Consider the following 13,553-nt stretch of genomic DNA (forward strand, 5'->3'; position numbering starts at 1 on the left):
GAAATTATATGGAATCTAAACTGTGTTGAGAAATGAGTTAAAAGTTGAACTGCCAGGGAAAATAAACTGAAATATTGAGAATTGAACATTGCAGAAAAATTAGACAGAGGTTAACAGACTGAATTATGTGGGAAAAGAGTAAGGGAAGAGTGGAGATGAAGGAAGGGAGAGAAGGAAGAACAAAACAAGGGTGTCATAGTAAGTACAGTTTAACTATTTTATTGAATGTTGCAAATTGTTAAATACACATCCCAAAGGTTTTAGTGTATATATGCAATACAAAGAGTGTGTATCTTGTCTACTATTTTAAAAATACATTTGCAGTCCCACATTTAGGTAATGGAAAATGAGTACCTTAGGAGGAGCCCTAAAGTGTTCCTAGTCCCATCAGATCCAACCTCCTGTAAAAATCCTAAAATCCATCAGGGCAAGGATATTCAAACAACAACCCCTCCCCCCGAGAGCCCTCCACTAGATAATGGAATTTGTTACAAGTTCAGTCGTAGTCACTGGGGGACAGAGCATTTTGTCGCTAGGTCACAGATTCCAATCTGGCCTCAGTTATAATGCTAAAGTTTTCTTGACATCTAAAAACCTTGGCCCTGTGTGCAATTGGTGGTCGGTCTGAGTGGCCAGGATTTCTAGTAGGCAGGTTATCCGCACCCTTGTGGATTGTAAGTAGAAAGACCAAGGCTTGAATTGGCTATGCGACAGAACTACCATCTTTACCCAACTGGGATGGTTCCTCCCAGCTCAGGGCTAATAGGCAGTCGAGAGAACTCATATAGTTGCCCGTTATCTACATGTTCTGTTGATTAATAGGACTTTAGTCTCCAAGGCTTCCAATCTAGCACTATTCACAATCACTTAAATAGTTTTGGGAAATGAGGGACAAGATAAAGAATAAGAAGTAGAGGAAAGAGATTTTGTGATCCTGCTAATTAAGTAAAAAAACCAAAGATACTGTTGCTACCACCATAGCTGCTACAGCTTGAATTCTAAGGCCTTGTCTACACTACAAAGTTTTGTCGGTAAAAGCTGCCTTTTGCTGACAAAATGGGAGGTGTACGCACTGCAGAGCTACTTTTGGCAGCAAAATGCTGCTGTTTTGCTGACAAAACAAAACCACCTTGACGAGAGGCACAGGGCTTTTTGTGGCAAAGTTAAAGTGACAAAGCATCAGTGCAGACACTGTTGTTTGTTTTGTTGACATAACTGGCTTCCACCAGTATCCTACAATGCCTACCATGACCGCTTTGCTCACTGTTTTGCTGCCCTGCAGGCGTGCACCCTCCCCCCCAACCCCCATTTCAAAGGGGAAGTATCTGACTGCTGAGCGTGCCCTGCCGCTCCGTTTGGGAAACAAAGAGCAAATCATTGGAATGCCCCTGTTCTGTCCTGCACTAGGAACACTGGGGCAGGCAGACTGCTGCTGGGGGTGGGGAGGGAGGGACTGCTGTGCTGCTTTGACATTCCTCAGCACAGAGAGCTCACAGCTAGATGCTGCTCCTGGCAGCTGAGGAGGCTGTGGGAGAACTCGGCGGGAATCATAGAACCATAGGCAGGCAGGCAGAATGGGCTACTTCGGAAGAGACTGCTGTGCTGAGCAGAGTCGGGGGCTGACGTGGGGGGTGTCCCCCTCCCCCTGCCTCAGGATAGGTCTGTCAGCCTGCTGTCTTCCCCACCCCAGACACACCATTCTCCTCTCCTTCCCCCCCCACACACTTCAGGTGAAAAGCGGCTGGCAATCTAGAAGGATGCCCCTGGAATGATGGGATTGAGAAACCTGCATCGTGTGATGCTGTACCTGCCTAGGGTTACCATATTTCAACACTGAAAAAAGAGGACACTCCATGGGGACCCCGGCCCCGCCCCAACTCCGCCCCTTCCACGGGGGCCCCGCCCCAACTCCGCCCCTTCCACACCCCCATTCCAACCCCTTCCCCAAAGTCCCCACCCCAACTCCGCCCCCTCCCCTGAGCACCCTGCATTCCCCCTCCTTCCTCCCGCCCCCCAGGCTCCGGCTTCTGCTGCGCTGGGGAAGTTGCTTCGGCCCCCGCCGCGGTGGAGAGCGGCGGGAGCCGGGAAAGTTGGAGCCCGGGGAGGAGGCGGCTGTGTGCTCAGATGCCACCCGCCGCCTCTGTGCCTCGGCAGATCGCGGGAGTTGTAAGTTTTGCTGCAGCCACTCGCACTCGGGGTCCCCTTACCATGCCTCCCTATTTTCCCGGACATGTTCGGCTTTTTGGAAATTCCTCCCGGACGGGGATTTGAGGACCAAAAAGCTGGACATGTCCGGGAAAATCCGGATGTATGGTAACCCTATACCTGTCCCATGAGGCATTGCAAACCCTTCCCAACACACCCTGTGGCCAGTTGCACAGTGGGATAGCTACCCACAGTGCACTGCTCTCTGTGTCAATGCAAGAGCTGCTGGTGTGGATGCACTCAGCCAACACAAGGAACTAGTGTGGACATGCAATAGCGGTTTTAATTAAAGCAGCATAATCTTTGCTGACAAAACTTTGTAGTGTAGACAAGGCCTAAGAGTCCACCAGGCCTGACTGGCATGTTCAAAAGCTATTCGGCTCTGAACAGGGAAGTCTTAAATTGCCATTTCCTATACCAAAGTAGGAGCAAGTAGTAAGGGAAGGTAGTGCTACGTTTTCCTGCTTGCCTCTCACCTTCCTTCTCTCTGCTGCGTTGGATAACCAACATCAGATCTCTACTGTAAAAGGATGCTTTGGTGCTGCCAGTGTCCCCTCCTGAATGGAGGTGATGGGAGTGCTAGTGGCAAATTTATTAGATAAAATCTCTTCTGGCACAAGAGAATTCTTCTCCTCCCCGCTCCCACCACCCCCAAGCCTTTCAGTTTGCCCAGGGCCTACTTTCCAGTTCCTGAAGAGGTCAGTTTCCACTTGAGTTGAACATAGTAGAGCAGCATACGTGGCCAGTTGGGTACAAAAATGTGCTTGCAGAGATTGCAGCATCCTCACAAGCTGTGGGGGTTGAGAGCCTGGGGCTGCGTTTGAGTACACATCTTTGGAACCCTTTGACTAGCTTTGGTAAGGAGGTGAATGTAGCTGGCAAACTGACGTTTTAATGACTTCACCATGTTTTCCTTTCCAGGTACTGAATGGAGCACCTCCTCAGGTGCGACTTCACCAAGTCTCTTCCAGATGACTCACAGACGCACTCCCTCAGAGGCAGACCGCTGGTTGGAAGAGGTATCAAAGACTGTCAGAGCCCAGCAGCCACCACCAGCGGCCCCACAGCCGTTAGTACAGCCTCCCCTTGCAGCTTCCAAGCCAGCAACACCTTTTCCAGGGAACACCTTTGTTGCACCTCAGCCAGTGCCAGTTGGTGTGGTACCGCCAATGCAGCCAGCATTTATGCCTGCTCAGCCATATGCTGTAGCAAATGGAATGACCTTTTCTGCTCCCAGTGTGCCTGTGGTTGGAATCACTCCTTCTCAGATGGTAGCCAATGTTTTTGGAACTGCAAGTCACACTCCAGCATCCCATCCCCATCAGTCACCTAGTCTTGTCAAACAGCAGACATTCCCCCAGTATGAAACCAACAATGCTACTGCCAGCCCCTTCTTCAAATCTCCTGCTCAGCACAATGGCTCCGCAGCTTTCAATGGAGTTGACAGTGGCAAATGGGCCACTGAGGACAAGCAGTTACAGCCTCCTGCATCTGCCCACCAGGTAGATCCATTTGAAGCACAGTGGGCAGCACTAGAAAGCAAGTCAAAGCAGCGCACTAACCCATCTCCAACTAACCCCTTCTCAAGTGATTTACAGAAGACGTTTGAGATTGAACTTTAAACAGTCCTGTGGCTCGGGTGTATTGTGTGCTAGGATGGAGGGAGCAGAGGACTATTTCTAATCAGTACATTTTGATAAACCCAAAAGGTCCCTACAAATGAAGAGGGAGCAGTCATGGGGAGGAGAAACCTACGATGAACCTGTTATGCAGTTATTAAAAAGGAATCATGGAAACACCCCTTTCTGCACTCCCTCCCCCTTGGAAAACTAAATGGCAGAGGAAATGTAACAGATCAGAGGTGGGGGTTGGGCCCTGAAGCCCATTTGCTGGAACATCAAGAGATCTCGCATGATGAAAATCAAATGATCTACCTTTGTCTTTAGGATCTTTCTAATTTTCTGTGAATCGTGAATGTTCCACTGGAGCAAAGAGGAAGCAAAGTTTTCTAAGGTGGGGAAAGGAGTTGTCGGATGTACTAGGAGAGGGTGGAGTTGTCAACTGCCCAGCAAAAGCTGTTTGTGGAAAAAGTTGAGCTTCCATTTTGAGTAACAGAGCGAATATTATATATATAAAGAATAAAATAAAGCCAAAATCTTTATTTTTTATGCATTTAGAATATTTTAAATAGTTCTGGCTATTAAAAGCTGTATGAGTTGTAAGTAATCTTGCCAAAGGTAAAAAGGGGTGGGATGTAAGAAATTGTACATAAGATTGATTTATCACTGATTCTTATTGTAAGTAATATGAGGGGAGGGAGGAGATGGGTCCCTAGCTTGTTCTTGTATCCGTTCATTTGTAAGTGGCATATTGCAACAACAATCATGAGTCATGACCAATAAAGTCACTATAGAGTAGTTTTAAATAAAAAAAATTAAAGAACAGTATTGCCATGGTTTGAAAACCATGGGGAAATTCTGTTGTCTTTTTTAATGGAATCAAACTAAATATTCTATAGTATGTATATTTTCTTTCATGTATTGCTGCAGTTCCCTTGTCTTAATTCTATCAATTTTAACACTACTGTGATTTACTGTAACCATATCTACAATCTGGGGCTACCCAGGAACCCATTTTGGGTTTGTTCAATAGATTTGTTTTTCAACTTTTGTTTGTTTGTGAAACCTTGTGATTAGGGCTGCAGCTGTTCCAAGTTCTGCCTCTGGTGACTTGTGAAATCCATCTCGTTTTAACTTTACTTTTAAACTTTGGCCTTACAAGCAAAAGTAAGTTATATATTTGTACTGATGATGATTTATAATCTGCTTTAACAGAAATAAATGTTGGTGGTAGAAACAGTTACATTTTGCAAAGTTTTCCTTGTTTTCATACTTTCTCCCTCTGCACACTTTCTTTGTATCGTATGCACTCAGTTCATACCCTTACTTGCCTGATAGGCTTAGAAGCCAAACAAAATATTCATTCTTTCAACAGCAAAATTCCTTTTCTCATATTTTCTACATACTATTAAAAGTGGTTACCTAGAGCTCTTGGACCAGATTTTTAAATGTGCTGGGCACCCAAGGTTCTCATTTACTTCATTTGAAGTTTTGAGTATTTTGAAAATCAGACTCATAGTATTTTTCACTGCCTGGTGAGATCCTTGATTTGCATCACGGATTCACATAGAGTAAATGTTTTAAGCTCTTATTTGCTTCCATGGTGTGGACTCAGCAGTGATGACACCCTTCTGTTCCATGGCAGTTATGTCCCAATTATTAGTCTTGCTGTGCCATTAACAGAATGGGAAAGAGAAGATGGTTTTTCTCTTAACCAATGTAAAGGCATGAAGATCCTGGCAGCCCTTGGAGAAGGCAATCAATCTCTGCTCTTACTAGTCTCCATTTTTTTCTGAGGTTCTTTATATTCCACAAATCTGTAAGCTGCTGCCTATGCTATTAAGGTGAGTGGTGATGCAATAAGAGAGTTGGTGAATGTGCATAGCCTCTCTGCACCGGGAAAGCTAAGTATGAAACAAGCCACAACAGTGGCTCATATTTCCCTTTCTAAAAAGTCCATCATTCTGCTGAATCCAATAATTTTGTACCTTGAATGATAAGAGAAGTTTAGTCTCAAACACTAAAGCCAGGTAAAGGGAATTTGCGCTTTTGTTTCCCCACTGAAATAAATTGGTACTTTCTGTGACTGCTACAACCTGGTGTGTCCCTGGGGTAAGACCCACCCTAGCTCTAGGCCATGTTCCTCAAGACTTCGCTTTTTCTCTTTAAAAAAAAAAAAAAAAAAAGCACTTGCTAAGTCTGTTTATCGTGTTATTTTAAAGTTGCATGGCTAAGCACTCAAGTCAGGCAATGCTGAGGTTAAGATTGGACGTGCAACATTAACTCTGCCCCTTGCGTTGTCTAATACCATGAGCATACCATTCCTCAAACAGTGTGACAGCTTTTTCTGCAACATCAAATACAAATGCTATCATACGTGTAACTTTTCATTCTGCTTGTAGATATCCACAATCAAGGGGAATACAACATTCAGATTTGTCCCATACAGCTACACCTACCATTTGATGTCAGTCCAAGCAGAATATGATCTTCCTACGGTCCACTAACATTCTTCCCTGAACAGTGAACATATTTTACTTCATGATTTCTAGAGACAGCCCAAAAAAGTAAACAACCTGCTAGTTTGGTTACTATACAATTAAATCTCATACTTCTCAAATAGAGAATAAAAGGGGTAGGGGAAAGGACATCTTCCTTCATTTTGTAAGGTGGTTGTATGTCTTTTTAAAACAGTGTGAAGTAACAGATGTATTTAGGAATCCATTTGAAAATAGCTAGAGTATAAAACTGTATTTGAAAAATCAAATCTGGACAGCTGCTTCCAAATATCTATACTGAAACTGACCATCATCCATCTTTATACAGTGAAGAGATAGTATGATCAACTTAATGTAACTGACTCCACTTCATCAAAACTAGATGCAGTGACATCAGCTGCTTTAACCAGAAAAAAGGCCTTTACTTCAAGTGGAACTTATCACCAATCCTGTGCTGCAGGAGCTGACCACTTACATGAGTGCTACAAAATTGTATAACTTAACCAAAGGTTGACTCTTGCTAACATGTTTTAAACACTAGACTATAGAAATTGTTACACTGTTAAATCCTCCTCAACTGAGCCTGTGGGAAGTGTGGTGATCAAGTTCTATCACTATAACTGTGTTTCATTCACTTTTCTTTATACGTTTGCTTCAGGGCATTGCAATGAAATCAGACGGAGCGGGGCTAGCCTCTAGTGCTATTCTCCTCCTGCTGCTGGGGCGCTGTAGAGCACATGCGCAGCCATCAGAGAGGAATCTTAATATTGAGAGCTTTAGGAACTGAATTTCACTAATTTATATTTCTCCACATGCTTTCTTGTTGACTGCAAACCAGCAAAGTGCTTTACAGACTTGAGTGAATTAAAGTGCTTAGCACTCCTGTGTGGCAGGTGGTATCCCTATTTCACTAATGGAGAAACTGAGGCAGAGAAGAGTTGGGATTTGCCTAATGTCACAGAACAGAATGCAGACTTCAGTGCTGCCTTATACAGGAGCAAAGAAAGTCCTGTTATAGGAAAGGAGGCTAATTTTGCTTAGTACCCTGCATAGGAGGAGAAAAGGTGATACACTACAGTAAAATTTTGCTCAACCTTGTTAAAGAGTAGAAAATAGACTCTTTCCTAGCAAATTATGGATTATTAGGTTAATTGACTAGTTTAGACCTCAGCATGTACCCAGCACACATTCGCTACAACCCACATAGACAATTGAACTGACCAAAATCCAGTTTTATGCTAATAAAATGGTCTCCGCAGCACAGAGTATGGACAGCTGGATGGGAGGGAATAGCAGTGCCTCAGGGCCCAACATAGAATCAAAGAGGAAATACCAAAGGTTGAGTAACACTGAGTAGGTTGGGCCTCTACACATGCTGGAATATACTGTGTAGTGGTGTAGCTGACCAACTCACTCAAGTTACAGCAGGCACATTGGAACAAGGAGATGGTGCTGTATAAGCCAGTAACTCTCTAGAGGAAGCTTTAAACATAATACACTAGCATAGGAGGCAATAATTCTGTTACCCTGTTTTGGCTTGAGCAAGGCACCTCAGAGTTTTCTTTCACAGTCCTGTGTATACATTTGATGGTGTCACCCTTTGTTGGTCACAGAATGATGAATACTTCTGTTTTATTTACACTGTATGTGGCATTCCTTACGTGTAGTACTACACTGATGGAATGACTTCCTCCACAGCTCTGAGAGGGTGGAGTCCTAAAGGACATGTAGTCTCTTGGCAGTTAAGCAAGGACAGAGCTCTAAAGCACTGGTGAGTCAGTAGTCTTTGCACTAAGCCCCAGCATAGTGCTGTGTTGTTGGATGAATTATAAAAACCAGGACCCTGCTTTTCTAAGTGCAGGGATGGTTAAAGCACAGGGACTTGGCCCACCTGAAATGCCCCTGTTGCTGTGAGCAGTTAAGTAATATATTTCTTCCCAAAACTGGCCATATTTCAGTGGAGACTGAAATGACCTGTGCCTAGTAAAGTGTGTTAGGATGAAAGAAATAGCCTTAGAGAAATATTGGAGGCTGTCATGGGATTGGAACACCATGTTTACATGCAATATATTCTGTCCCCCTTTGGTGCCCACAGGCTTTTAGATAGAAACATTCCACCACCCTGTCTATGCAGCCTCACTGTTCAGGGCATTAGCTGGATGGTGGTTGTCTTTCTCCAAATGGCTCACAGATTTTGTTTTTAGGAAAGCTTTCTCTTGCTTGCATGAAGTCTCTCTCCCCCTCTCTTTCACACTGCCTGTTACTTTAGAGAAGCCTAACAGGATTCTTTGGTTCTTAGCATTTCTTCTGTGAATGAAGGCAGGTGCTGTTACAGCAAAGCGGGTGTAAAAACAAGGGGCTGTGATGTGTTTGGGACAGTGGAGCTTCTGCTGCCTCTGAACAATTACACTGAGTAGCATTCATATATTGGCAAAACAGCCCACCTGAGTTATGAGCAGAGCGAGGCTCCTAGATTGTTTTGGGAATAAAAAGGACAAAGTCCCTGTTCCTGTCCAGTAATCGTCCTAGGCTGCCTTCTCTTGGGAGCTGGGCTAGAGCTGATTCTCATCCCTGGTGGCGAACAGGGTTGTCCTGGGGTTGGTACTGAGAACAGCTGGCACAGCAGAAGCTGGAGTAATACTCATTAGTGCAGAGCTGGGCCTGCAAGATCAGATCACAGTTGGCAAGGTGTGGCTGGTCAACACACTCGCTGGTCAGGTCCACAGCTGCAGCAAAACAAATGGCAGGGAGAGAGCATCAGTGCCTGTTTAGTGCCTCACATTAATAGCATAATTTCTGACAAACATATTTATATTTCTAAATGCATAATTAGCCAAAGCTCAGTTGATCTGCCAGGACCTAGAGTCAGGATTTTATTTGTCTTTAAGCACCTAGGAGAGAGCATGTTCCTGCCTTCCCCATGCTGACTGTGTAAACAAGTCTTTGATACCTTCCAAAACTGTTCAGTTGGGCTCTTGAAATCCTAAATTAGATACTAAAGTCGGTGGCTTGGTTTGCTGAGCACCTGCCGCTCCCACCAGAAGCACAGGGAGTTGTGGGTGCTCAGCACCTCCTGAAAATCAGGCATGTCATTTATAGGTGCCTGAATATGAATTTAGGAGCCAACTTCTGGTTGCCTAAGTTGAACATTTTGGCATTAATGATTTAAGCCCCCCAGTTCCCTCCTGAAATTAATCATCCTTATTTCACAGCTGGGGGAACTGATGCGAGTTCAGCGTTACATAGAAAACTGGTGGCAGAGTTTGGAACAGAACCCACAGTCCTGCTGCATTCCCCCCCCCCCCCCCCCCCGTGAGAGCAGTTAGGGGAGGGAGAGGTGGGTGATGGGCTGGCACAGAACCCTGATCGGAGGGCTGCAACGGCAAGTGAACAAATAGCTTTTTCGAATGTACTCAAACTATTCTAATCAGTCTCTTTCAAAGTAAAAAAAATAATGTATTAATGAATCTAGACAGCAACCACCCAAGGCCTGGTGATGTTTTGGGGAAGAACTGGTCCTTGCTCACCTTCAGGCCTGCTCTTGATCACTTTCACCTCGGTGCTGGCACTGACAGAGTTGCTCCCTCTGTAGGCATTGCATGTGTAGGATCCGTCGTCACTGGCCCGAGCGTTGTTTATAATCAGGCTTCCGTCCTGTGACAGGTGGATGCGGTGACCATCTGCTCGCATTGGAACTCCATTCCTGTAGTGGGAAGCCCATTCTGCCAGTTACTACAATAAGAGTTTGAGGGCCTAAGCTTCCTTTGGCACTTGAACTGACTAATTTTTCAGGTGAATGACAGTCCCTGTAATCTCTTCTTTTGAAAGGCTAAGATAGCAAATCAAGGTAAACACTTCTGCCACGCCAGGGGCCCTATAATTATGGGTATATTTAAAGCCTGAATCAACCAAAGTGAGGGAGAGAACAGCGTGCTCTGTAAAACCTCTGCTTCTCTCCAGTCTCAAAGGGCATTGAGTGGTTGGCTAGCAGTGATCAGCTGGGCTACCTCATACTCATACCTCATGCTCGCTATCTCATACTCTTCTCAAGGCCCCTTCTGACCATGAGACCCAGGCAGCTGGCCTTAAAGGTGGCCGGTAAAGGGGGTGGAAGAATGGTCAAGAAGATCTAAAAGACTCTGCTTGTTTTCTACAGTAGAAAGCCAGATATTGGCTAAGCTGTTTCTCCTGGAATATGCTATACAGAACTGGAGAATAGTAGAGTTATGAACTCAGTTACAAACTAAATGAAACCTGATTCACTGAAAAGGGTGAGTTTTATTCAGACTTTAACACTGTGTTTCTTGTTTTGTTAATTCAAATACCTAACGCGCATGGAAGAAAATCTTTGTTATAGATTCAACAGCCCTGTCCCTTCAATTAAGGACCAAGATCATTGCCAAGCCACTTCTCTGGGTCCTCCACCAAGAACGCCAGCACAATGATACTGGTTTTTAAGCAGAAAAAATACACAAAAATTTATTTTATCAAATACACCTTGTAAAGTAGGGGAAAAAAAGTGTGGGGGGGAATGTTTTTCCTGTTTTAATTGATCTTTAATTCTTCCCTGCCCATAATTGGCAGGGGTGAGGGGGCACGAATGGAAGAAGATGGGGCATGGAATGGCTCCTTCCAGTGGAGCTAGGAGACTTGCTGGACATTAAAGTGTTAGACAAAAGCTCTCTCTCAATTCTTCAGCCTCTACTTTTTGCTGAGGTAAACGTCACTATTATCCATCATAGCATCTTCCAGTCTAGCCAGGATCTGAACTTCTCTGCAAGGGGTCCTTAGCTCTAGAATCTGCTTTCTTCCATGGCTCACCAGAGCCCGGATGTGTTGCAGGATGCACCTGTCCTGTCCTGTCCTGCTTTTGGGGAAGGATTAATCACAGGGGTATGAGATATTGCAGGAGGCTCTGAGAGCCTGGTTGGCTGCCCTGTGTTAATATTTCATGTTGATTCTGGACCATGCCTAGAGTGGGGGATAAATGACACCGTTCAGGGAGGAAAGAGGGACAGGAAATGCTGTTACCAAGGGTTGTACTGCTCACCTTGACCATCTTACGTTCACATTGTTGCCTACCACCATGCACTGGAGCTGGGCATTTTCTCCCTCAGACACAGTGAGGCTTGGCAGCAGACCTGTGATCCTCAGCTCTCCTGGGCAGGGGGAAGATCATCAATAGCAGGAAGACCCTTCTATACTGCCACTGATGGTAGGATCATTCCTTCATAAGAAAAGTCTTTCCACTGTGCCTCTAAATCAGGGGTCGGCAACGTTCGGCACGCGGCTCGCCAGGGTAAGCACACTGGCGGGCCGGGCCAGTTTTATTTACCTGCTGACGCGGCAGGTTCGGCCGATCGCGGCCCCCACTGGCCGCGGTTCGCCATCCCGGGCCAATGGGGGGCGGCGAGAAGCCGCAGCCAGCACATCGCTCGCCCGCGCCGCTTCCCGCCGCCCCCATTGGCCCGGGACGGCGAACCGCAGCCAGTGGGGGCCGCGATCGGCCGAAACTGCCGCGTCAGCTGGTAAATAAAACTGGCCCGGCCCGCCAGGGTGCTTACCCTGGCGAGCCGCGTGCCGAACGTTGCCGACCCCTGCTCTAAATGCTCAACCAACACTTGGGCAGGCTCCTGAGCCCTCAGCCAGCTTTGTTCCTCCGGCTGGGCACTAGCCTGTGGGACGGGGTGGAGAAGGGGAATCCCCTTGATTTCTCTTCTGCACCCCTGCTGAAATCTTGTCCACACTACCATCCTTTCAATGAACCACTAGGGTACAGCTGTGAACCTACAGTCAGCAGCTCTTCTCAGAACTCTGCAGCAGCATAATTACACACCATAGCTACAGCTACTCTAGTCACATATGGACTTTATGGCCATTGGGGAAGCAGTCAATATAACTACCCCTTTCTCCTAGCCTAGTCCTGAATGTGACATGACTGTAACACATGGTAGGGTCTATAGAGGCCTAATCCATGACTTCAGCTGGGGCACTCTACACTCTTTCCCACTCCCTTCTTTTAATAATCTAAAAATACAGTGGGGCCTTTTCCTCCTTTTGATACCTAGAGTCCGAAGCTGGACCTGCCGTTGATCCTGGTCACGGCCGTTCGAAGCGATGCAGGTGAAGAAGCCAGCATCTTCAGAGCCAACACGATTGATCACCAGGGCACCATCTGACTGCTGCCTGTGCCTGGGGACAAAAGCCACAAATTCCCCTGAGTTTTGGGAAGGGAGAGGGAGTGTGCGGTCATAGTGTTAGCAGCAGCTCTGCAGGTGAGGTCTTAAGCAACTTTTCTGCTGACATCCTCTGGGCAAACATTCAGCAGCAACACAAAGATTTAAGTGGGCTGCGACACCAATTAGCAATAAGGGGAACTGTGCCACCAAATCCCTCAGCCACTACACAAAAATATATCCTAGTGCTGTGATCTTCAGAGAATGCTCAGATCCACCCTCTGGGGGAAAACTACTACAAGGTGACCCCAGTAACTCTTGACGTTCCCCTTAAATGTTCTAATACCTTGTACTTACCAGGTGAATTTATCCCCTTTCTCTATGAATTCTTCACAGAATGTGATTTAATTTATTTATTTACTAATTTGGTTGATCAAATGACAACATGTGGTAATGAATAAATTTCAGCCTCTGGATCACTGGTGAATTATTCACCACAGCTGTTCACTTGAGAATGATGTTCACAGTTTAAACTGTGGGCCATGCCACCTAAAATCACATGATATTGTTTCTATTCCCTGATTGGATGGCATAATCGTTATAAACCAGTGCAAGGCCTGCCTCCATCATTAGGGCCTTGATTCTCTCGGGTAGAGAATGCATTATCCTCCAGGAGCCCCAGCGTTGGCACGCGCAAGGGCTGCCTGTGATGACAACACAGCCACATGAACTCACCTGGAAGAGGAGACAGGCTGCCCATCCTTCTGCCACTCAATGGTTAAAGCAGGTGAGGCTTTTACTCCGCAGGGCAGTCTGACTCGCTCCCCAATGTTGGCATCCACCACCGAAGGATCATTCTTATCCATTATTAATCTGCAATACAGACCCCCACAAGCAGAGAGATACAGCGACTGCCTAGTTCAGTATTTGCAAATCAATCCAGCTTTGTTGTATTACATGCTTTGTTTGTCCCCCTGGGGAGGGAATGAGGACCTCTGCATTCTCCTCAGAATCTTGATGCTCCCAACCCGCTCCTCCTCTGGAAAAAAATAGCT

The 13,553-nt window shown here is 45.8% G+C and overlaps 2 protein-coding genes across 3 annotated transcripts in view; one reads left to right on the forward strand and one right to left on the reverse strand.

The window, feature by feature from the left end:
• NUMB (NUMB endocytic adaptor protein) overlaps positions 1-5,058 on the forward strand; it is a 137,707-nt gene extending 132,649 nt beyond the window's left edge. For both annotated transcript variants that reach the window (XM_065403575.1, XM_065403576.1), the window contains one exon: positions 3,127-5,058. In XM_065403575.1, the coding sequence (XP_065259647.1) occupies positions 3,127-3,827 (701 nt within the window). In that variant the 3' untranslated portion in view covers positions 3,828-5,058. The remainder of the gene's footprint in view (positions 1-3,126) is intronic.
• Positions 5,059-8,887: 3,829 nt separating this feature from the next.
• PAPLN (papilin, proteoglycan like sulfated glycoprotein) overlaps positions 8,888-13,553 on the reverse strand; it is a 53,782-nt gene continuing 49,116 nt past the window's right edge. The window contains exons 26-30 of the mRNA XM_065403306.1: positions 13,234-13,371; positions 12,387-12,514; positions 11,373-11,481; positions 9,850-10,025; positions 8,888-9,048 (exon numbers count right to left, since the gene is read on the reverse strand). Of these exons, the coding sequence (XP_065259378.1) occupies positions 8,888-9,048; positions 9,850-10,025; positions 11,373-11,481; positions 12,387-12,514; positions 13,234-13,371 (712 nt within the window). The remainder of the gene's footprint in view (positions 9,049-9,849; positions 10,026-11,372; positions 11,482-12,386; positions 12,515-13,233; positions 13,372-13,553) is intronic.

The sequence above is a fragment of the Emys orbicularis genome, chromosome 4 (genome assembly GCF_028017835.1).
Source record: "Emys orbicularis isolate rEmyOrb1 chromosome 4, rEmyOrb1.hap1, whole genome shotgun sequence".
Classification (NCBI taxonomy): Eukaryota; Metazoa; Chordata; order Testudines; family Emydidae; genus Emys; species Emys orbicularis.